General features: G+C 44.5%; 1 protein-coding gene across 1 annotated transcript in view; it reads left to right on the forward strand.

The window, feature by feature from the left end:
• Window positions 1–20,025, forward strand: part of PKP1 (plakophilin 1) — a 51,504-nt gene extending 31,479 nt beyond the window's left edge. The window contains exons 4-13 of the mRNA XM_009281881.1: window positions 3,823–3,967; window positions 5,704–5,911; window positions 6,663–6,840; window positions 8,972–9,086; window positions 10,320–10,475; window positions 10,579–10,755; window positions 12,842–12,995; window positions 13,506–13,692; window positions 18,587–18,671; window positions 19,954–20,025. Of these exons, the coding sequence (XP_009280156.1) occupies window positions 3,823–3,967; window positions 5,704–5,911; window positions 6,663–6,840; window positions 8,972–9,086; window positions 10,320–10,475; window positions 10,579–10,755; window positions 12,842–12,995; window positions 13,506–13,692; window positions 18,587–18,671; window positions 19,954–20,025 (1,477 nt within the window). The remainder of the gene's footprint in view (window positions 1–3,822; window positions 3,968–5,703; window positions 5,912–6,662; window positions 6,841–8,971; window positions 9,087–10,319; window positions 10,476–10,578; window positions 10,756–12,841; window positions 12,996–13,505; window positions 13,693–18,586; window positions 18,672–19,953) is intronic.
• Window positions 20,026–24,165: the final 4,140 nt, after the last annotated feature.

Genomic DNA, 24,165 nt, shown 5'->3' on the forward strand with positions numbered 1-24,165 from the left:
GGTGTGTTATCAACATTGTTCTCATCCTAAATCCAAAACACCAGCACTGTACAGCTACTAGGAAGAAAATTAACTCTATCCCTGCTGAAACCAGGACAACTATGAACAGTGAAAACATACAAAAGTTATTGAAAGAGTCAGAAAAGGAACTGAGGGTGTTTTCTGATAGATCTCCTTCTGGGATAAATAAAGGAGATCAGTATCAAAACATAAATTCTCCAGGGCTATGCCACACAATGAAAGCAGAACCAAGTACTATGATAGGCACCTTCATTTTGGTTTCTTCTTATTTGGGATAAACTGCCGCTAAAAATGACTATTTCACAGTGCTGGCTCCTTGTGATACGGACTGGTCCGCATTGTGCGTTTGCATCCAAAGCAATTGCTGTGGAGCTGTGCGTGATGCTGTCCTGGCAGGGTTCATATCATTGCACATGGTGAGGATCCCCTCCTCCCTGGCTCAGTGTCATCTGTTCCCATCAGTGTTCCCATCTTCCCTGGTATCTACCCACCAAGCAAAGCCTGAGGGGAAGCTCCAGCTGAGCTTTCAGTGGCATCAAAACCTTGGTGCCATGGTGGACATGGCTGCTTGGCGTGGAGCATGGCTGTCAGGTTTGCTCCAGTGTGGCCTGACTCTGGAAGGCTTGGATGTGCTAGACGCTCTGTCTTGAGTGTCTTCGCTCTGATTTTATTAATGAACAATGGAATTTGTTAGAGTTTTCTGACTTCCTCCTCTCCTGGGACTTGTAGCCTTAACAACCAGGATGGAGACTTAGATCTGATTAACGCAAACCAATCTGCTAATACAAAGTGAACGAAAGTCATTAGTATCAAATGAGGGAATTTGCCTTTCTGTGATACTCATCCTCTTAAGTATTTGTTTCCCTTCCACACCTGAATCTGATCATCTAATTTGTCTCCTGTTGAATCATTTCTAATTGAGGTCTCTCCCTATTCTGATTGCTTCTTTCTTGTGGAAGAAGAACAACCTTTGGAGCTCTTCATGCTAGGCACATTGGCCCAGGTTGGAGATGGCCACAGTCCAAGAATTTGTCTTGGAGCAGGCTGTTGTTCTTGTAGTGTAGATCTGGTTAGGAATATCCCTGACTGGCTGATGAACAATCTCCCGTTAGCACGGGCTTTGCCAGGGTGATTGTATTCTCAGCTAAGAGAAATCACTGCTTCTTCTCAGGCGGCGTGACTGACCCTGGCTGCTTACCCTCTGTGAACTCCTCCTGTTGGTGAGCCAGCAGGGGAAACGGAACCTTCCCATCTTTTCCCACACAGAACTGGACCTGGATGCCTAGTTTTTCCCTGCTGAAGGAGGGTTTGGCCTTCTTACAGAGTGGATGTGTAGAAAATTGCCTTCCTTGAGTAGCTGGACCAAGTGGACATCCTTCTTTCTCATAAAAAGTGCGCCTGATTTAGGGGTTTTCTCAATCTGGTAAATTAAAAAGAAAAAAAAATCCACCATGATTACATATGCTGCATGGCCACTGACCTGGTATTTTTATTAATATGCCTCCCTCCCCACACTGCCAGCCCAGGTCTGAATTCTCAGAGGAGAAGTCCCTCTGGTGCTACTCATTCTGGATCCATCGGTGTCTCAGCTCTATTGTGTGTCTCAGGAGCGTGAAAAAGACTAAGAGAAAATCACAGCATCCTGGACCAAAGATTTCTGAGGTTCCATAGTTTCTAGCTTAAACTTTGTCTTTCCAGTTTTGTGTTTCCTTGTTGCAAGTGTAATGGAAGTTTCTTGGAGCCAAGTTTTCATAGAGCTTCAAACTGATGAAAAATCATATGATGAAGTGATGTTTTATTGTTAGTGTAGAAATAAAAGTGGAATGAGGTTCATCTAACCTTAGACATTGAATGCTTAAGGTCCAATCCAAGACTGTTGTCTATCATTCCTGTATACCAACAGAGGCAGAGGTATCTCCAGAGGGCAGATCTTCCTGTCTTAGGAAAAATGTCTAAGACACAAAGGCAAGCTGTTCTTTGGAAGCACCTGTTTCTCTCCATTGACTACACAAGTGCTTAAATGAGTAATTTAAACTGGGTGCAACTTTATACCAGTGAGGGTAGGGGAGACAAAAGAGTCTTTCATGCTGTCTTCCAGTGTCACAGCATAATAGTTGGCTTTTGATATTTTGTATGAAATTTGCTGTAGAATTGTGGATATTATTCACTGGCCCGTGCTGTGTGGAGGTGAACGTTTGGATGCTTAAGGACAAAATATTCTATCTTATTAAGCTGCTGGCTGTGGTGACCACACTTGGGTGTCCTTTCTAGACCTTTATTCTTAACATTTCTTTGGCACAATCAAAATGAGTCTGTATATCCCGTGCCTAGAAGAAGCCACTCCCTTGTAATAGTATTTAATACTTCAAATGTAACAGGTTCATTTAAAGAACTTACTAAAAAACACTGTTTTATTAGTCTATCGGATTGTCTGAAGATGATCAGCCCCTCTACATAGTCACTCACTAGTATGACATGGAGCAAGAGTTTGTGTACAAATTAATGTGGTTCAAACAGGAACTGATCTCCCAGTCTCCAGGTAAAACTTGCCATCAGTCGCAACTGGATCTTGAGAAGGAATAACATCAATCAGGCACAATGATGACCTAGTTGTCCTAGCAAAGCCCCCCCGCTTTTTGATTTCATCCACTGTTAACAAAGCGTTTCCCATTTGTATCCCGTCACTGCTGAAATAGTAATAACCAAACAGGAGTTTGGGTTTTGACTCTTCTCAGGCCTGAACTTTGTGTGGTCATTTACTCTGATGCAAATTAACGCAGACGCTGCTGCCGTGAGCGGAGATCCTGCTGCAGCCAGCTGCAGGCCTAAGGTGCAAGGGTGCTAAGAAGAGATAGTAACTTTTATTGGACTAACTGATATAATTGGAAAGACAGACAAGCTTTGCAGTGCAGAGCCCCTTCATCAGTCTGAAAGTTTGTACCCTTTTCTAATTTTATGTGGTTAAAACATCACAGATGATGCTAAATAAGTACAAGCCAAAGAGAGCAGGACCTTCGTATCTCTAAACAAGTGGACAGATCTTCAGGTGTTTGTATTTTCCCCAAGGTTTCCATCCTGCTCCAAGCCAGAGGTATTCATGTCCTTCCTCTGGAGTCTGTAGGCACATTCTTTACCTCTAACAGGGGATGATGACAGTGGCCAACTTTTATGAAGAGCTTGGAGACTACCAATGTAAACATACCCTGGGAGCAGGATGTCTCAGTGCTATTGTTATTATTTCATAAACTCATTATTTGTCCATCCCATCACTCCAGACATGCCTGTCACCTTTTCCTAAGGGATCTGTTCTAGCCTCCCAGGACCATCAACTGCTCTCGCAGTTTTGCTTCCACCACATCTCACGTCAAAGGAACACATGCTGCGGGAAAAACATCTGCCTACTTTAGATAGTCCTAATAACCTGACAGATGGTTTCACTCTTGTCCACTAATTCTTTTATTTGAGGAACAGTGAATACTGGTTCTCTGTTCATTAAACCTTCCACTTTAGACATGATTAGACATCTAGCACCTCAGCCGAGCTTTCATTTTCTCTCTGTTTTGTTTCTGGATAGACTGGATCCATAATTTATTAGTCTTAGTGTCCTCCACTGTATATTTTCCACTTTTATCATCTCTTTTTTCTGAGACAGAGAAATGCACTAGGGGTGCAACATGTGGTTTACACGGCGATGTGATAATATTTTACATTTTGTAATTGATTCCTTCCTAATAATTCCCAGTACTGACCTAGCCCTTCTGGCTGAGCACTCAATCAGTGCTGTATTTCTCTTTAACACAGAATATGTGGTGATGAGATAGACGGCGGTACAATGACCATCCAGAAAGCCATACAACTTCTGTGCTCCTCTGATGACAAATACCAGGCCATGGGTGCTTACTACCTCCAGCACACTTGCTTCCAGGATGAGTCTGCCAAGCAAGAGGTGAGCAAACACCTTCAGAGCTCTGCTGTCACACTGGATGTGATGGCACATGAGATGGATAAAACTGGTTTTCTTCAGTACCAAGGATCCGTAGGTCCCCTTGATTTTCACGATGGAGCCTTATACCTCATTAGTTACACTTAGGAATTAATTAAGTAGATTTTTCAACTATTAGTGGCCACTTTCTCTTAATAGCAGTCAGTCAGGATTTTAACACAGGGGAATAGTTACCAGGCAGCAGAGGAGACTGTTTCCACATTACCACCATAAGCTGCTGTGACACAGATTGACGGGTTTTGGCAATACGGGAGCAGCCATCCAGATGCAGTGTCCTCTTCTGCATGCAGCTGCACCCGGTTCCACATGAATCTTTTGCTATCTCAGAGCTGCAGTGTCAGAGCCACACAAAATTGCCCTAAATCCCACTGTAATTTTCATTGTGCATTGCTCAGTGACATTTCAGCCATTTTCAGCCATTTTCAGCCATCTAAGCCAATGGGTTAATTAGTGATCATGTACAAAGATATTTGATCAAACAGAAGCCCTTCTTACAGTGCAGCTTATTTTTCTTACGCTTTTACTCTCCGATTACTAAATTCATGCCAACGTGCAGCAAAGGAGGCAGTCTCAAGGATGGATCTGCTGTAGCAAGACTGTCACAAAAGTTTATCCCCACCCTGGCATGTTTGCAGTCATGCAAACATGGGTTTATCAAGATGCCATTCCTATAGAGGTGGCTTTCCATTTCCTGGCATAATAGTGGAGCTGGACATGCTGGCGCAGTGTGGGGATGTACCTCTGTGCCCTTGCTGCAGCTGAACCGAGTGCAGGTACCCCAGCCCACATTACAGTCACTAATTGTGGGGTGACCACACCCTTCGTTACCGTTGTAAACAGTCTCTGAGCACTGGCCTGTCCCATCGCTTCCCAGAAAGATGTGTTAGAGCAGGTATGTGAGTCATCCGAGCGTACACTTGTTTTCTTTCCTTTCTAAAAGGTGCTCATTCATTTTCTGTTGTCAGCAAATCTCCAGCCGATGGGTTGGTTTGTGCCAGGAAGGGCTCCATGCGGGATCATGTCCCCGGGAGACCTGGTACAGAGGACATCCTACAGCAGGAAGCCTCATCATTTTGGAGAGCTCACCTGGAGGAATTTGCCTTCAAACCTCCCCGGCATGTGTGTGGTGTCCTGCAGGTTGGGGTTCACACCCCTTTCCGATGCTGTCCCTGTTGAGTGCTGCAGTATGGCCCAGTACTGCTTCTGGCTGATCTCGAGGGTGTTTACACTGTACCATGACCATCCCTCTAAGCTCAGCCTGTGATTCCGGGATGCAGATAAATTACCACATCATGTCATTATATTGCTATAAATGGCCTCTACAGATAGGCAGAGCAACATTTTCACCTGATGCAAACTGATGGAGGTAGGTGAAAGTCTGTGGGAGCGAGCACATTTACATCAGGAAAGGATTCAGTCCATGGCCATTACTCATAGACATCCACTTCTAGAGTTTAAGCTCCAACCTCAAGGCTAGCACCTTTGTGCTCATGACCTATGGCCTGAACCAGACATGCCATCTGCAAGCTCTAGCCAACCTTTACTGCCAGGTCTGCTTTTCCAGCTCTCCTGAGTATGTGCCATGTTGACTCCTTGCATTGCCATGACAGTTGTAGTTGTCCCTGTCCCAGCGATGCTCTGCACACCGTGCTGATGGCAGCATGTCTTTCCTGGTACAGGTCTATCGGCTGGGGGGAATCGCCAAGCTCGTTGAGCTGCTCCGCAGCACAAACCAGAATGTTCAGCGGGCGGCAGCTGGAGCCCTCCGAAATTTGGTCTTCAAGAATCCAACCAACAAGATAGAAACCCGGCGGCAGAATGGAATAAGGGAGTGCGTGAGCCTCCTACGGAGGACGGGGAACACTGAAATTCAGAAACAACTGACAGGTACACAGCAGACTGCTCAGCCCTCAGCAAAGACCATGCTCTTCCCTGCCTGTGGTCCATGTTGCTCCAAAGCAAAGGACCAGTAGCCCAGTAGCCATCGTGCTGCCATACCGTAAAGAGAATGTTTTATGCTCCTGTTGCACGAAATGGCAACCTAAAACAGAAGTCAGAGGAGGTCCTGGCCCTTCGATGTCCCATAAGGGTTCCTCACATCATAAGTGCCCATTGGGGAAGCACCTGCCCCAGGTTTCCCCCCACAGCTGTGGCCACCCTGCCATTCCCATGCCTTCCTGCAGCCCTGGCCCCTGTGCTGTTCCCAGGGAAGGCCAAGGGTGCTGGCAATCCCAATATGGTTGGGCAGGTTATCTCATTGGTGTCTCACCTTTTCTTGAAGGATTGACGTGAATTTGTTGGTGCAGGTCACCCTCAGCTGTGACAGGTCTTGTGTGCAAGCCTTTACGAGATCCCTGGAGAAATGCCTTCCCCCTGCAACCTAATGGCAATAAACAATTTTGGGAGGAGGGAGGATGCTTAGACGCCCATCTCCACATGATACCATGCTCCTGGTGCCCATCCTGCCTGTCTCCCATAGGAATGGACAGAGACTAGGGTTTAGGGCAGCCTCTGCACCCTTAGTTCAAAGCAGGATGGAGTGAAGAAGGACTTTGTGGCTGCAATTCACTCTGACCTAAAGAAAATTTCTAATGCGTGGTGACCCTCTGCTTGAGCTTGTCTCCCACCTCCTTCCTAGGACTGCTCTGGAACCTCTCTTCCACTGATGAATTGAAAGAAGAGTTGATACAGGAGGCCCTCCCCGTCTTAACAGACTGTGTTATCATCCCTTTCTCTGGCTGGTCTGATGGCAGCTGCAATAGGACAAGAGAAATTATTGACCCAGAAGTATTCTTCAATGCCACAGGTTGTTTGAGGTGAGTCATCAAGCAGGGACCTACTGCAGCTTGTGTCTGTTGACAAAAGCTGAAGCTGTCTAAGTCCTCTTACAATAAGCTAAAGACACGCTCACTGCAATTGTAGTAATAAAAAATTCTCTTGAGAAAGTTTTCCTGACTAAGAGAAGGTGCAGAAAAAATTACATGTAAAATATTTTCCTGGTAGCTTTTTTTTTTTAAAGAAGTTTGTTCTTGCTAAGTCTCTGCTCAAAAAATATAAGTTGCTTTGTCACGAGAGAGCTGCAATACTGAAACCTGACAGTGTCCAGCTCAGACCAGGAAACTTGACACTTTTTGCCCTTAGATTTTTGAGGTTTCCAGAGAAAATTTTGGTTGCTAGAAAACAAACTGGTTTGGGTTTTAGGTGACAAAAAGACAGAATTCTCTATGTGGGGAAAACAAGCATTTTCCCACTGATTTTAATAACTGTTTCAGTACAGAGGAATCCCATTGTCCTGGACTTTTCCTGGCTCATTTCATCAGGCAGGTCAGCTACAAAAGAGGAGGTGCAGATTGAGCCCAGAGTAGTTTATTTTTTTCACGGGAAAGCCAGAGCCCTTTTGTAGAGGATCTTCGCCCCAACTTGCTGTTTCTCCTGCCACCCTCCTCCACTTGGATGCGAGCTCCTTGTCTCACAGGGAACAAGTGGGGAAAAAAAAAATACCCTGTATAATTAGGTACTTTCATCAACTGAAGCTCTCCCCGAGGGAGCGCAGCACCGACCGCACCCTTACCAGACATGCAGCTAGTAGGAGCTGTATCTGCTTATGAAACAAAATGAGTGAATATGGTAGGGGCCTTTTGAGACATGATACTATCGTCTTCTGTGGCTGGGAGCTGTGTCTGAAAGATACCGAGTGCTGCTGCCTTCCCTGTCTTGGAAGGCATCTTCCCTGAGCAGTTGCACATCGGGATGTGTGGTGTACGTCGCGTATGAGGTGCTCCACTTTTAAGACCATTTCAACCCACCGATGCCACGAAATAGCCCATTAAAATGAGGGAAAGAGTATGATGATAGCGTGGTAAAAGGAGCTTTCTGTGGAGTTTAACTCAAGGCAGGCTCTGTCTCCTGAGACTTACCAGTCTGTGGCAGTAATATCCAACACCCCCAGTGAAGACTGCCAGATGCAGGTCAGCGAGGGAGCTCAAAAGGCTGGGGGGAGCAGGACTGGGGAGCAAGCTGAGTAAGGAAAGCAGGGCGGTTGGGTCAGGAGCCCCTGCTCCGAGGGGTGAGCCGGGATTGCTCTGATTCACTGCCCTGCCACATCATAACGCAGAGATGAGAACAGCCTTGGCTTTGCCCTGGGCTTGAGCCATTGCTGCTCAAGCATTTCTGGATTGCAGATGAATTCATTTTAATGAGGAGGCTGCAAATCACAGTGAACATCAAATCCAGTTCTGGAACGCCTGGAGTGAATATCTCACAACGACTGCCAACCTCTCTTTGTTTTTCATTTGCAAGCTACAAGGCAATAAAACAGGGAAGAAAAAAAAAAAAACAACAAAACAACAAAAAACATTTCCTGTTACTGGAAAAACTCCCCTGTCCTGGCAGCAACCAGTGCTCAGGAATACATTACAACATTACAAACTGGTCAATCCCTCTGGTCAGAGCAATTGCTGCTCTTCAGCATCTCTGCCCTCATTTCCCATGCAAATATTGCTGTTGACCCTCTGTAGCTCCATGCTTATAACCGTTTGCACGTTCCTGATTTTCACAATAATCCCAGAGGGTCTTCATTCAGTCTTTTCTTTGGAAAGACCTCCAAGGAGTGATGAGTCTGTGTAATGTCACATGCACAGCCTCTAAGGCAAAATATTGCTGATAGTTACTCTCACTAGGAGGATGTCTTCTATGCAGAGCTCCTTAACAGGACATTTTCCTAGACGAAATCAATCCTAAAGAGCAACAAGAGAGCTATACGCTACTGCAGTCCTACAGAAGGCCTTCAAAATGAGAGCAGTACAGCAGCCTTGCTGAATCTACAAAAATATCCTTAAATTCAACTACAGTCATAGCCAGAACAGAGCCCATAGAGACTAGTAAGTGAATCCAACTAATCCTCTCTCCTCCTTCTCTCCTGACATGCTCTGCAATGGCTTTCTTCAGAAACTTGAGTTCTGCAGACATGGGGCGCCAGACCATGAGGAATTACCCTGGCTTGATCGATTCAGTCATGACTTATGCCCAGAACTGTGTGGCTTCTAACCGACCTGATGATAAGGTACCAGATGCTCACCCCAAGCTGTTTGCTAGAGTTCAGCCCCATAGTTAATAATTGCAACTTTGGGAATATCTCAAAAATCCCTTTCAAACAAACACAAGAGGGGACTGGACTCTGTGGCTGCTCTAGTCCTTCCAAATCCCAGAGTGATCTGTTGGAGGATTGCAAGTCCTCTGTGCTCTGGGCCTGAAGTAGAGGTGGGATTTACAATTTCCCTTTACCAAACACAGAGACACAGGAAAGTATTTTGGCCCCTGAGCCCCCAATATGCTTTCCTCCCTTCCCCTCCCACCTTGGAGTCCTTCCAGCATCTTAACCTCCATCTCTTGCTCTTCCCACCACCACATCTCTTCATCCAGCAGGACTCAAGTATATAAGCCCCAGATTGGCATCACATTCAGCAAGAAGCCAGGAGCTGGCATCTTTTTGCCAGTCCCCTAACTGTGACTCTGATTGCTATGTGTAAATGGCATTTACCTTGGGCAAAATAGTGTTTATAGACACATTTTCAGGAGTTCAACACCTGTGATACTAGCCAGAAACCCTAAAGTCCTTAATGCCCAGCAAAGTACCAAAATTCTTTCAAATGAGTTCAGGATTGAGCAAATCCTCTTTTGGGGACAGCTTTTGCAAGAAGACCAGTTTCAGCAGCACATAATGAACACAGCTCTTTGGAAATGTAACCACACAATTTGGTGTTGGTTACAGGTATCTAGTGACAATTCTCCCTTGCTCTTTACATTGGGCATTCTGACATCCAGGTAAAGGAGGGTTAAAAGCCTGTTCTTGGTAAAAAATGTCTCCTAATCTGTAACTGTGACTTGGACAAAGTCATTCCAACAGTCACTGGAACTTGACTAAGGCAAGAGGAAGACTTTCAAGATTTGGCATTTCATGGCGGGCAGTTTGATGTAACCACCCTCTGTACTCACGCTCTCTTTTCCTGTTTATCAACTTGTCTGTGGCAGTGGGACCTAACAGGGTTCAGTGAGTCAGTCACTGAGATCCACAGTACAGCATTTGGGCTATGTGGCCTTCATTCATGTCTGCTCTACCTCCTTCTTCCTGCCCATCCATTGCTACCTTAAGCAGGGTCAGGAGCTTATACAGTATAACTGCTAAAGAAAGCTAATTATGGCATAGTATATGTCCTCTCTGTAGCTATAGCAGGTGCTGCTCCATATTTTTCTGCCTAATGCGATGCTTGCATTTTTATTCTGGGGGTGATTTCAGTCTGTGGAGAATTGCATCTGCATCCTGCACAACCTCTCCTACCGCCTGGATGCCGAAGTTCCCAACAAATACACCCAGCTCAACCACATGGCCCGGAGCGTTTATATGGACAAAACTCTCACAGGCTGCTTCAATAGCAGGAGTGGTAAAATGGAGGTAAGATGTGCTGCAGAGGGCTTGGAAATGTGATATTCAGCCCCAGGCAGGGGCTGCAAGCAAGGAGCAGGATCTGAGCTTCCAGTTTCTCATCTCTTTGTAGAATGACGAGTACGGTGTCCCCCTTCCAGAGGAGGATTTTAAACCCAAAGGACCCACCTGGCTCTACCACTCTGATGCCATCCGCACTTACCTGTCCCTGATGGATCAGAGCAAGAAGGATGCCACCCTGGAAGCTTGTGCTGGAGCCCTGCAGAACCTCACTGCGAGCCGAGGGCTGGTAAGCACTCCTCTCTCCTCCACACACACGCTCAGCCAAATGTGTCAGCACCTTAGAGTAATCAGAGAGGAAAATGTCCTCCTTAAACCTCAGCGCACTATTGCAAGTCATTCCACAGCGGATGCTGCAGCTGAAGTATTTATTAATGCCAAAAACAGGGTCTCATGGAGAGTTATAATCAGCATCCCAAGGGTCTATCCCAGATCCATACACTTTCCAGAGGCTCCTCTAGGTTGGTCATACCACCACCATCTACTGCTATTGGTGCCCTCCCCCCAGGACACCGGTGAGGATGTGCACAGATGTGCGCATGTGGACAGATGTCATTAATGGAGAGAGAAAGGATGTGCATGCGCCACCGCCTGTGTGCGTTTTTTAAGTGGGAGGTGGCTCTAATAACAGGGTGGGTTGTGCTGTGGATTGTGGCTTGTCCTCACATCAGAGCTGCTTGTAAAATAGCTCTGATAGATGTCCTAACCCGTAGGTACGGCAGCATGGAGGTTACATGGGCTGCATGATGCTGTGGGTATTGCAGGAGCTAGGGCACGGCAAGGGCCACGTCACGACAGCAGCTCTGCTGTGCCCAATATCGCTACCGTGAGCATGTCCTCACAGGCTGCGTTCACATGGACAAACCTCGACTTGTCTGTTTATGTCGAACTTCATCAATTCCAATTTAAATAAGATGGCTAGGGAGATAAAGAGATAATTATTTCATACGTAGGAGAGGCGTGTCACATGTGCGAAGCGTTCCACCCAGAAACACGGAGTGACTCATGAAAGGAGCCTTCACTGCTAGGACAGTATTAACCTGCCAGCTCTGATCTCCTGGGAGCTTTTGTTACAAGTCTTTCAATGTGGAACACTTTGGGAACCTTTTTTTTTTTTTTTTTTTGCAGTTTAACTAAACAGTGGCACTAACAAGGTGGAGAGAGGCTGTCGCAGTATGGGTAGAGCTGATGAGAGAAATGGGGCTGGAACTATGTGTTCCATGGAAATGAAAAGGCTTTCCGCAATCAAGATCATTACACAAGAATGTCTTTTGGGCAGGGGGGAAGAAAACAGACAAACAAAAACCAGCTCTGACAGTGTTGAAGCAACTTATTTCAGCCTTCTGGAAGGGAATGGTTGGAATTTGCCTGGATGTGCAGAAGCGGCTTCTCCTTTCAAGGGTCTTACTCCAGCTCAGAGCTGGAGTTGGGCTGGGTTGCTGGGTTTGCTGTCACTTGAAGGAAAGGGAAACTGGGGACAAGCTTACAAAGCTTACTAGAACCCTTTAGCTTATAGAGGAGAACTCTGAATCTCTTCTCAGACTCAGCTTTACATATCCCAGTCCTGCTGGTGTGAATCTGTAATGTGGCACACACGTGTCCTGGAGCATGGAAGGGAAATTGGGTCTCAGCCCACTGGAAGAGGGTTGCCTTCCAGCCCGTTCCCTCCATCCCCGTGTCACTGTTGATGGACATGTGTCACTGGTGGTGTGACAATCTCCAGCAGCCTCTCTGGTGGGGCAGCAGCTGAGAAGTTCAGTTTATACTCTATCAATAAGAAGGCAATTTATTAAGGGTATGTGCTTCAATGTCCATGAACACTCATCTGCATTGGCTACATCCTGAGATCTTCTAGATTTACGTAAGCAAACATGAGATCAGGATCCAAGATGGGTATTTTTGGTCTCCAGCTTGTTTTTTAAAGGTATGATTAGCTGTTCCTATTCCGAAGCAGCCTATTACTTGTGGCATGGCAGGGAGCTGCAAGGGCATTGTGAAGGGCAAGGGCAACGTGGACATGAAGGTAAAACTTCTCCAGCTTTTGGGAATATCAGTTGGGTGAGCAACTGTCCCCACTCAGGCTCCAGAAAGAGGACAGAAGCACCAGGCGTATCACAGAAGATGGGAGACTGACTTTGCAAATACCTGTGGAGAAGAGGGGTAAATGACAAAGTAAGTGGGATTATGGTAGCAGAAGAAGGTATTATACAGATGCTTATTTTATAGTGTAGTCATGTTTGTCTGGCCCCATACATAATTCCTGTTGTGTCCTCCCAGCATTAGAAATCATGAGACATCTCTGTTCTGTCTCCTAGATGTCCAGCGCAATGAGCCAATTGATTGGTTTGAAGGAAAAAGGTTTGCCTCGCATAGCACGGCTCCTCCAGTCCAACAGCTCTGAAGTTGTCCGGTCTGGGGCTTCTTTGCTGAGCAACATGTCCCGGCATCCTGCTCTCCACAAAACCATGGGTAAGTAATTTCCACCACAGTGGATTCCAGAACAATGTCTAGTTTCTAACTCTCTAATATCTGCCCGCCTCGTTTTGTAAACCCCATAATAGGACTTAGCCAAGCTCCGAAATTGGGCAAAGTAGTGTCACTTCTGGCCAAAAGGACAATTACAGGTGATATCTGCAGGCTTAATTAACAAAATGTGTGCTATCTCAAAGTCCATACAAGCATGTGGTATGCTTTATAGACAATGACAAATCTGCAGGATCATGAGGATGATAGTGTTTTGGGAACTGAGTTGGACTTGACTACCCATGACCAATATCATTGCCCTTCCAGAGCCCTTCAGCATTCATTTTGTCTCTGAAAATCAAGTGATGACTACTGTGCCATTACTGTCCAACATTATTAGTGCCTCTTTCCAGAGATAACACTGCATTCTTGCACTGAATAGCGCTAACACAAATAGTATCATTCACTTGTGCTAGGTTTTATTTAAATGTTGATTGGAACATTCCACCTCTTTAGCTCACCAGGTGCTCCCAGATGTATCACGTCTCCTGTCATTCCAGTCTGGAAATACCAACAGCTATGGCGAGATCATGACATCAGCTTGTTACACTCTGAGGAACCTCATCATGTCCAACCCACACCTGGGAAAGTCTTACTTGACAAGCAACATGCTAAATAATGTAGTAAGCCTGTGCCGAAATGGGTGAGTTTGGGGCAGAAGGCATGGAGAGGGTTGTGCATAGGCATTTTTGAGCCCATGCACTCTGTGCAAAGCCAGATTAATCCCAGAGTCTTCCCAATACCCTTCCAAGCCATAGTAAAGCATTATTCTTTCCCTGTGGTTGTACATTGAGAGAGCCAAAAAAATTCAAGCCTGTTGGTAGACACAAATCCTCAGCACTGGTTTCTTGGAAACAGACATAAGCCATCCATGGTGGGATTTGTAAAGGGGCCTCAGGAAATTTGCTGGCTGAATTTTAAGAAATTCTAAACAGAACTGAAGGACCAACATCTTAAACCCTGTTAAAAATTCCAGCCCTCAAAACAGGGTTTGTCAGTAGGCAGTCTGACTCTCTAGCACCTGGGCTTCCCACTCACAGCTTCCTGCAAACCTAATCATGACGGTCAGGTCCGAGATTCAAGCACCGCCAATATAATGGGATTGTGCTTTGCTTTAATGTTCAGATTTGTTCATCTTACTGTTGGGACATCCACTTCAAGTGGCAAAGATGCAGCTGTGATGAAGCATATATATAAAATATACATATATATATGTATTTATAAGTATCTCCCCTGGTCTACTGACATATATTTTACAACAACTGAGCAATCCCAACATATTTTACCACTTTTTCTTTTAGGATTTAGTTTGAGTTTTGATGGTAGTAATTCTCTCTTGCTTGTTATCCATGCTCTGTACAGCCCTGTGCAAAAGCTTGTCAACCCTTGCCAAACTATATGTCCATTTCTGGCCAAACTGGTGTTAAAATTACATGGTCTTTGGCCATGTATTCTCCTTCCTAGACTTTCACCTCTCCTATCATCTGTCTTTGTTTTAAAATACCTTATACAAGTAACCTATTGTTTTCTGTTGTGAAAAGGCATTCACATGCCTTCTCCATCATCGTTTGATAAACCACTTACAATCTACCACTTGTTTCATGGCAGCAGAGAGACTCTCAGTCATTAAAAGTGGCCTCCTTGTTTAGTTTGGAGCTCAGCCAACGAACATCGGTCAGTTTGCTGCTTTTATATGCTTCCACTCTTCAACAAGCCCAATTAACATGAAACCCAGCCCTCTTCTAAGTCTTCGTTGTTTTGCATGGTATTAACTTCTGCCTAAAGTCCCGCTTTGGATCCCTCAGACCAGTCGTCAGCTAATTTACTACTTCAGCAAAGTGTTGCACAACTGGGCTTGTGCGTACCTTAATTGTCTGAACTGTTTTGTGTGATGAGCTTTGTTTGCAATGACTCACTAAACTGCGAGGAGTTACTAAATTCTGGAGATGTGTGTTTCTCCTGTCTGTATCACAAATTCCTTCTGAGAAACTCCTCAGTTCCTACAATGTCCAAAACCTGAATTGTTCCTTTTACTCCATTCTTTCTGTCCCCAAAGATTTTATGCTGTTCAATTCTTATGAAAAAAACCCCAACAATTTACATCCAGAAGTAATCTTACTTACTCAAGCCATAGCATTTCAGACTGTTCCCATAGAGCAGACATGAAAGAGATGTCCCCTCTAGTGAATTGAACCTGTTAGTTCACCAATTAGCTAACTTTTCCCACTTCCCTGTATAGCCTGTGAAGATAAACAGGAAATTTTAGACTGGGATTTGTCCAGTCCTACATCAGAAAGAGCCTCACCCACTCCCTAATGGTAATAACTAGATCCAACACCTCTGCTGGGGGCTCTTGCCTAGGTTGGATGCAGGCCCCATACTCCCCACACCGATGCTGAGTCCCACGCTACCAGCCTCCTCCTTCCCAGCACCACAGCCAGCAGAAATAGAGAACAGAGGAGGTCTCAATGGTGACCAAATCACCATGGAGAACACCATGCCATGTTGCACCTTGTTAATATTTTGCAGAGTTTTCTCTGTTAATCTGCCTCAGTTTCCTTGCGGACGCACTTCCCTTATCTCCACCACCAGTTGGTTTGGTTGGCATGTCTGTGTAGTGCCTCCCTGGCACATACTTCTTCTGCCACCTGACAAATGTTTCTTCACCTGTATTTTTGAACTGGTCTCTTGTTGCATTTGAAGCTGTAAATCATTAGTTTAACACGTTTGATCATTTCTGTATTCATGTTTTAGAAAGAGCTTCCAGGTTACAGACAAGTGAGTTATGGATCTTTTCCTTTCCCATGTTCTTCTCGAATGCTGACCAGCGCCCTTCAAAGCTGAGGTTTCTTTTTCTGCATGGTTTTTGTAGGTGTATGCTGAGTGAAAGGCATCAACGGTTCAGCAGTTTATCTGATAGCTGTGGTTTCTTCTCCTTCCTGGAGCACCTCAATTCAATAATTGTCTCCATCTCCTACGTATATCCTCATCTATGACATGGGCTTCATAGTGATGATGGTGTTCATTCACTCTTCGTTATTTTTAATCCAAGTTGCCAAAATATTGAATATTACCTTCTTTTTTTGTTGGTGTTTCTGAAAATCAAGCTACTCTTACTGATTTATTGTGATGTCTGGTGTCCTTTTAATCTTTCTTCTCCAGCTGTCTGAAAAATAGCATTTTCAAGTAACATTATTTCACTGATGATATTATCATTTTTCTCAATAATTCTACTGGCTACACTAAAAGCTTTTCTCCAAAATCTTTTTCAGTAACTTTAGAGCATCAGATTTGCAGTTCGTCTCACAATCCCTTTATCACTGATTTCTTCCAGTTTCTCTTTGTTCATTCACTTTTTACACCTTTTCTGTTATACAATTTAATTTTGCAGTTTAATTCTACCATAACATTTTACCAACATTAATCTTTCAAGGAACTCAGGTCTTTCCTTAATTCTTTTCTGTGGAAGAGAGTTCTTCTCATCCACACATTTCCAATTTCCCATTTCTTCCAAAGATTGCACCTTGATATCAATTTTATAAACTCATGACAACCTGAAGAAGTCCTTCTTCCAAGAATTCCTTGACATCTCCTGTGATGTATATAAGGTTCTTGATATTTTTGTCCTTTGAGGAAACATTATTTCCCTCCATTATTTGATATGCATGTACAAAACCCTCATCTTTTGTGCTGCCCTCGTGCTTCCCCCCGGCCTCACCATCTCCTTTTGATTAGGTTCATGTTTGTGTTTTGTTGAGTCAATAGTTTTTTGGATGACTGCTGCCACTGCCACCAGTGGACATCTTCCCTGTTGTCTTTCCACAAATTTTTACAAATAATGCTACTCGTAAAAAAAAGACTGTCCTTAAAATCAACTTTGATTTTCAGGTAACTTGTTTTTAAGAAAGTTTTTCCCCAAATCAGCTGTCCTTGATATTCTACTCCATGTTCTACACTGCTGTAGTCACACACTATTCCCAGCACTTTTGTTTAGGATACGCTACTTTACATACTGAAGTTGTGATCACAGCTTCATCAGTTCATGTTTAATTGTTTTATACCTAAATAGTAGCAGTAGATGCTGTATGAAACAGAGATAGTATAAATCCTTCAAATTAAAATGGTCTGAATTTGGAAATGGCTCAGATACCAGATGCTGGTAATTTTGGTTTGAAAAGAAAAATTCTTTTGAGGTGTGCTCTGAAGTCACAATGGCACAAAGTACGTATTTGGCATCACTAGAAATAAATCATTAAAAAAAAAAGAAAATTAGCTCAGAAAGAGAGAAACATCATGAAACAATATATTCTTGAAAAAGAGTGTCAAAGACATGCACTGACCATCTAATCATAGATGCCTCTGGGTTTATTGGTTTTTAATGGCTTTTCAACCACAAACAATTTTTCAGCCACAAAGTTTTTTTTAAACATAGTCGTTCTGGTGACAGGGCATAGGACGGTTATAACCAGAGAGGTGATTTTGCAATAAAACCTAGTTCTCCTGTCCCAAAACATTGCTCAAGAATTTCCGATTATCTGCAGTTCCCCTGGTCCTCCACGCAATACCAACGTGTGTGAGCTGCACTATCCCGTTGGAGCTTATGACCAGGTTAAATTTGCTAATTTCTTTCAGGCTACGAGGTCTTTGGTAACAACTGCTGTGTATATGAGACAAATGCCCCAAAATTTACTGAATATGGTTACATCCCTGTCCTTTCACACTCAGAGTACGGTGTTTGCAGGTCCCAGGTTGTTTCTGATGACCACTATCCGTTCCATTTCTCATAGTCTGATGAGGACTATTTTGAGGACACAATGTTTTGTGAAGCTGTATCATACAGGGAGGGTCCTGAGTCTGGTCTCGTACCTCTCCATCACCCTGGCTGAGACAGGCTGGGGCTGTCGCACTGAACCCACATCAGGAGTCTCCCACAGGCAGGACGATGTCCAGCACATCAGGAGCAGCGATAAGAACCAGCAAGGAGGTTTATATCTAGGTTGTCGTATGAAATGTTCCAAAATTATAAAAGGTACTGCTATGACTCACGGTTTCGGAGCTGTTACGTGAGCAAGTATCTATTAACTTGTGCTGAGTAAGGACTTATGGTTGCAGATGTTGTTATTACGAATGCTCCCGTCTCCTCTGTCCTCACCAGGCAGCACGGAGCCCGTTCCTGTGCTGCCCTCCCAAAATGATTCGCCCACATCGTTCCTACAGACTTCAGGGAAGGGTTGGCGCCATTTCCCTTCTCTTTCCCTCTCCCAAATTTCACACTCCAGAAACACTCCTTCAGCTCAGTTTAATGCCTGTTTTTCCACTCAAATCCTCCCCTCTTTTTCATTTGCCCTGTTCCAGTCCCAGAGGTTGTTGTCACGTAACATTGCTGAGAGAGCAAGAACGGTTTTATTGACAGTCCTCCATCAAGTCTAGCCAGCCTCCCAGCTGGAGATGGGCTTATTTAAAGGCTGTTGGTAATGCATGTGGGTTGCTGCTCTGTGGCCGGGCATAATTCACCAGGGTTGCTTTCATCTTCCCAGCTCCTGTCCAAAAGCGGCCGAAGCTGCTCGCCTCTTGCTGACAGATCTTTGGTCAAACAGGGAGCTCCAGAGTGTGCTCAAGCAGGTAAGGAAAACGCTTCTGCTTTTTGGCTGACAAGAACAACCCTGGTCTTGACTCACTCGCTGAAGTCGGTGAGTTTGCAAAGGCCATGATTCTGCAGCAAGTACGGGCAGCGGCTGGGAGGAGCCCAGGGCGCTGTGAGGACCACGATGCTCTCAGCACACGGGCACCTGCCTAAGATCTAAGCAAGAGGCAGCGAGTCACAACCGCAGCTGCCAGGCCTGACTTCAGAGACTAAGTGGATGGCGGTGGGTCTGTGTCAGGCAGCTTGCACCCTGGGGATGATACTAGCTTAGGTGGGCTCTTCCATGATGCTCCTGGGGTCAGTGCTGTCATGTCTGCATGGCACTGCTCTGTGCAGACGTCTCATGCTAGCTTGGGAGATTCCCTTCATTGCAGTCCATCACGTAAGATCAGCATGTCCCAACAGATCCCTGGCAAGGCTCCTCCTCTCTTCCCCCCCATTTTCTTCTGTGTCCATAACCCTACCCTGTGGTTACATCACCCCTACAGTCAGGGTAATCTTTTAAACCAAGAACAGGAGTATTTAGGATTTGTTTTGCTCCCTGCAACAGAAGCTGTGAAAGTGCAGAGCCAGACGGGGCGCAGAGCCAGCTTCCAGCTCCCACTGGCTTGCTTTGAACAAGCTGGGTTTTTCCAACTCAGCAGCAGCACCTGCAGAGAGTAAAGGGCCAAATTAAAGAGAAGGAGTAACATCCACAAAGGGGAGCACCCTGGGGGCAGGAAGGTAGAGAGTACCTAAATATCATGCTCATATTAACAGTTAGGGACTTTCTCTGTAGGAGCTTGTGTAGTTTTGCGCCAGGCTCTGCTCAGGAGCCTGTGCCAACTCATTTTGATGTGACTGAGTCACTCCTGTGTTCACACAGATGTTCATTGCATAGGTATACATCAGATGAGAAGGATGGGAGTCTGCAAGGATATATGCATCATGCATGTATCTTTGCCATTTTTCCAGGATGAGGAATAAGATGAAATAATATTCAGTGAAGGATTAAGTAAAGGTTTCCTCCGGTAAAGCTGGAGAAGTCCAGCTCTTGGTGGATAGAAAGTAATGCAAGGAAGATGAAGTCCATCAATAAGGGTGATGGTTCACGTGTCGAAGGCACACAGAGGGAGGACAGAAGAGGTTGGCTGAGAATGAAGCACACTTTTTAAGTGGAGGACAGCTGTTGAAGTGGGGCAGGAGACTCTCTCACAGCAATAGACAGCTGTCAGTTCTGAAACTGATATGCACTCACTGCTCTTCATATGCATCTTTCAGCAAGGATTTGATAAGAACATGATGGGATCTTTAGCTGGAACAACCTTCAGGACCCTCTCCTCCAGATTTTAGGAGCCTCTCCATGCACGTTCAGGCTGCAGGTAAGAACAGGGCCCTTGTGCATGGGGAAGGGGTGGTTTTGGGGGCAAAGGAGCGGTGTGTGAACCCCATGAGCTTTTTGCTATTTTTAATCTCCCCTAATGTGGGTTTGTGAGATTTTCATCACGAATCCTATCAGCCCAAACTGCAAAGTATTTGTTTCGATGAAAAGTCAGAAGTCGTGCTGTTCCTGGTTTTAATGCAGATGTTGCCCACAGTACACAGCTGTGTGTTTTAGACATGCTCAGCGCAGATGTCATAGGACAGACAAAGCTGCTGGACTTGACTACGCCTCATGTGACTGTCTTACTTACTTTGCCAAGCAATACCTGATTAATTGCATTTTGCCAAATCCTCTCAGGTGGGGCTTTTCACAGGAATCTCTCTGACAGTAGTTTCATTCCTGAATCTTGAATAATGTTATCCAGATAGTGTCAGTAACATGCAATTAATTCCAGCACATGCTATGGCATTAACCATCACCCTTAGGGATTTTTTGAGCACTTAATAATCTATCTGTAAGCCTCATCAAAATTTGGAACTACATGCTGACATCTGAATAATCCCAATAGAGAAACCAGGTTAGAGAAATCATGGGCAGAATTTCCAGGGCATCGTTATGATTTTTTTTCAGTGTGAAATGAGGCTTGAATCTGTAGCGTACTTTTGATTCATAATTCCCATTGAAGGGAAAAAAGCTAAGCAGTTCTACACATTTCAAATATCATCTCTCTCTATGATGGAGATTGAGATTATTCAGGATTAATTATTTGCTCCCTTCCCCAACATGCTCTTTGCAATCAGACTAAGCACAGTCCTGATGTGGGAGAAAACGGTGCAAAAGCCCACGCCTTTCCTCTGCCGAGGTACAGATTTCACTTCTTCCTCTGTTGGGGTGTTTCCACTGAGACTCAGAGGAGCATGGAAGTCTAGGGGAAAAAGCTATGGGCAGTAGAGAAACTGGGTACAGGCCAAGAAAAAAGATTAAAGGTTGGTTTTGAATGTAATGAAAAGATTTCTTGAATGCTTTAATTACCTGGGTTTTTGGTTTTTCTTTGTTTTTCTCCATTTCAGAATTTGGAATTCGTTCATGTCCAGGAAGAAAACCCTGTCACAATTACTTAGGATGTTAAAGATGTAGAGTGTTTCTGAGTTTAACTCAACTGTAAAGCAAACTAAACATATGGATTTCATGTGGATGATATTGATATTTTTAAGCATTTTCTTCTTTTTAGGGTGAGAAGGGACTTTTATTGAGGTTATACTTTCTTGATGTCAATAATTTTTTTTTTTTTTGCAAAGAATGTGTCTGTGTAACTCTGTACGTGTCACTGTGTATGTGTGCATGCAGGCAATATACAAGTGCACACGTGGTGAGTAGGACCTTCCTACAGGCTTAGTCCCCTGTCTTCCAGTGAAAGTTGGTGTGAGTTGTGCAGTTTAACCCCCTTGCAGAGTTTTGTCCAGTTCCACCCCATCCATGCACCAAATACTGCCACACTAAAAACTTGTCACAACCTATTTTCACCCACAAGTATAAAAACTGCCAATTCTAGGTTGAGTCCCCCTATTGCATATGGCCGTTATAAACAGATACACACAACGGTGCTCTTCTTTACAAAGGCTGATTATTCCTAACGTTTATGAACACGGGCTTCTTTTCTGCTTATGAATTTTTCTCCAATGAGCTCTTATAGTTATTAGTATTTTCTTTCCTGTCATGTGAACTTTTTATCTCAAGAAGCAAATTGACGTCTGCAAATTCTCTCCCGGGTCTCAGTAACCCTTCTCTGAAGCTATATGTGAGGGGACAATTGCAACACATCTGCAGAGCATGAATATTACCGGGTCCCGAACCATTTTGAGAGCCAGAACAGCTCAATCTCATGACTGTACCTGGACAAATGTGGCATTTGAGAAGCTGAGCTGGAGACAGGCAAAGTGTTTTTTCCCCTGGGATCACTGACTGCCACACAGGACTGAAAAAACTGAGGGATGTGGCCTTTTTAATCACATTTTGTTTTTATTGATCAATGTAAAGAAATAGTATTAATATGCAAAGGAATGTAAGCACTTGTGTGAAGTCAGGTTTAGAAATATTTTATTTCTCAGGATCTTTAATTACACGATCACCCTGTGATGCTAAGGCTGTGATAGGGGACTGCTGAGCTCATTTTAGGGCAACCCACTCCTTATGACAGTAACCGTGTGATGAAGGAGGCTGATCTTCCTCTCTCCAGAAGAAAAATATCCTCTACTCGTCCCCGCAGGAGGTGCGACTCAGATCCACAGGGAAAGGACCAGCTGAGGATGCATTTGCTGGCTGTCCCACACACACGGTTATTGCTTCTTCAAACCGTGCAGGGGCACAGGTCCCCGTTTTGCAGATATCAGGGGTGTAGGAGATGCTTGGGAAGGACGAATTACAGAGCTGAGTCTAGAAAGGGAAAAGCAGCCTCATTTTTTGCGCGTGTCAGACTCCTCAGTTGATGGAAATCACCATATCCCCATTCACTTCACAGATATGGGGTGATTCGTGCTTGCTAAAGAACCATCCATGAAGTTCAGATTTGCTCTGACACAGCTCTAGAGCTAAGAAATGGGTGGCACTCGTTCGTCCCTCATTTAGACTGTAGGGAGCACGTGTCCACAGAGGGAGATCATTTTCTGGCTGGTTTTTCTCTTCGACTACAAAGGGTGGCTTAATCTTGTGCACTTTAATGAGCAGCAACTATTTGCTTGCCTTCACCCACGTTCAGTCGAGAGCTTTCTGCGCAGAGCTCCCAGCCAAATGAGGGAGAAAAAAAGCACCTTTGAAGTGGAGAGCTAGAACCAGGAGAATCCAGTAGGACAGTTTCAGGAGCATTTAAACAGCAGCAAAGGAGCCCCAGCCCGTGGGCATGCCCTTGCCATACCTGCCAGCTGTTACCTAGCTGGATGTATATTCTCAGGTGCATGGTTCAAAATGTTTTTGGCAGGACCCGAGACTATGAACGTCCAAAATGGCTGCAGCATCCACAGCCAGGATTGTTACAGTTTTGGTGTAAAAGTATGTTGCGTGCAATTTTGCATTCAGATTTGTTCCTGTAATTACATGTTTAACAGAAGTCCTGGGAGCTAATGTTTTTCTCTGTAAAATTAATTGGGGAAACCTAACTACAAAATGTAATGATGGAATATTGAGGAAAGTCATTCTAACTGGCTGTTATTTAAGCTTTATTTTAAAACACTGCTGCTGCTTTCACCAGTAATGCAATTTACTGAATCACTATATAGGGCACAAAGAGCTGTAGCTATATGATCATCATCTCACAATTAAATTTACAAGTACTGGAGATTTCATTATTAAGTATTAGACTCAAAGAGACAGATACATGATTCACATAAATTTTATGAAGTACAGCAAAGTTGTTTTTCCAAAGCTAATAAAATGATAAAAATAAAATCTGTCTCCGTCCTCAGAGATCTCCAAAACATGACTGGGCACAGCCCTGAGCAATCTCATCTGGCTTTGACATTATCCCTGCTTTGAGCTGGACAGACCAGAGAGGTTCCTTCCAATCTAATTTTTTTTATGATGCTGTATGTTACTGCTTTCATACCTCAAAATATAGCTAACTCGAGAGAGCAGTGGGAATTGTAACCGCTCTGCCATTCCAGGGCTATTTTGCAGCTATTTCTTCCCCAGGAAATTCTCTGATACTCAAGTCCATTTTCCTCTCAGTCTCTCTTTTTAAAATCTGGACTACAGGCTCTACTCAAGTCAGTGAAGTGACACTGATGCCCAATTGTGAGAGAAGAAAGGAAAATCAGATTGTTGGAGTAACTGGTGTTGCTCATAACCAGCAGCTTTGGGAGCTCAGTGAGGTTCCCTCCATCATAAATGGATGCTGTTTTCACCTCCCATACAACTTTTTCATTCTAGGAGGTATTGTTTCTTAAAGGCATGTTTTTAACTGCAACATCATCTTTGATGAGCTGTTTTCCTGTTTCTTGCTTCTTTAAGAGCCAAGGCAGGGCGTACCCATAATGATACAGACGAGGGCAGGTCTACAGCACGTAGCACATGCCCTGGGTTGTAGTGATGGAGAATTACTGAGGAGGGAAGGACCA

The sequence above is a fragment of the Aptenodytes forsteri genome, unplaced genomic scaffold (genome assembly GCF_000699145.1).
Source record: "Aptenodytes forsteri isolate BGI_AS27 unplaced genomic scaffold, ASM69914v1 Scaffold213, whole genome shotgun sequence".
NCBI classification, from domain to species: domain Eukaryota; kingdom Metazoa; phylum Chordata; class Aves; order Sphenisciformes; family Spheniscidae; genus Aptenodytes; species Aptenodytes forsteri.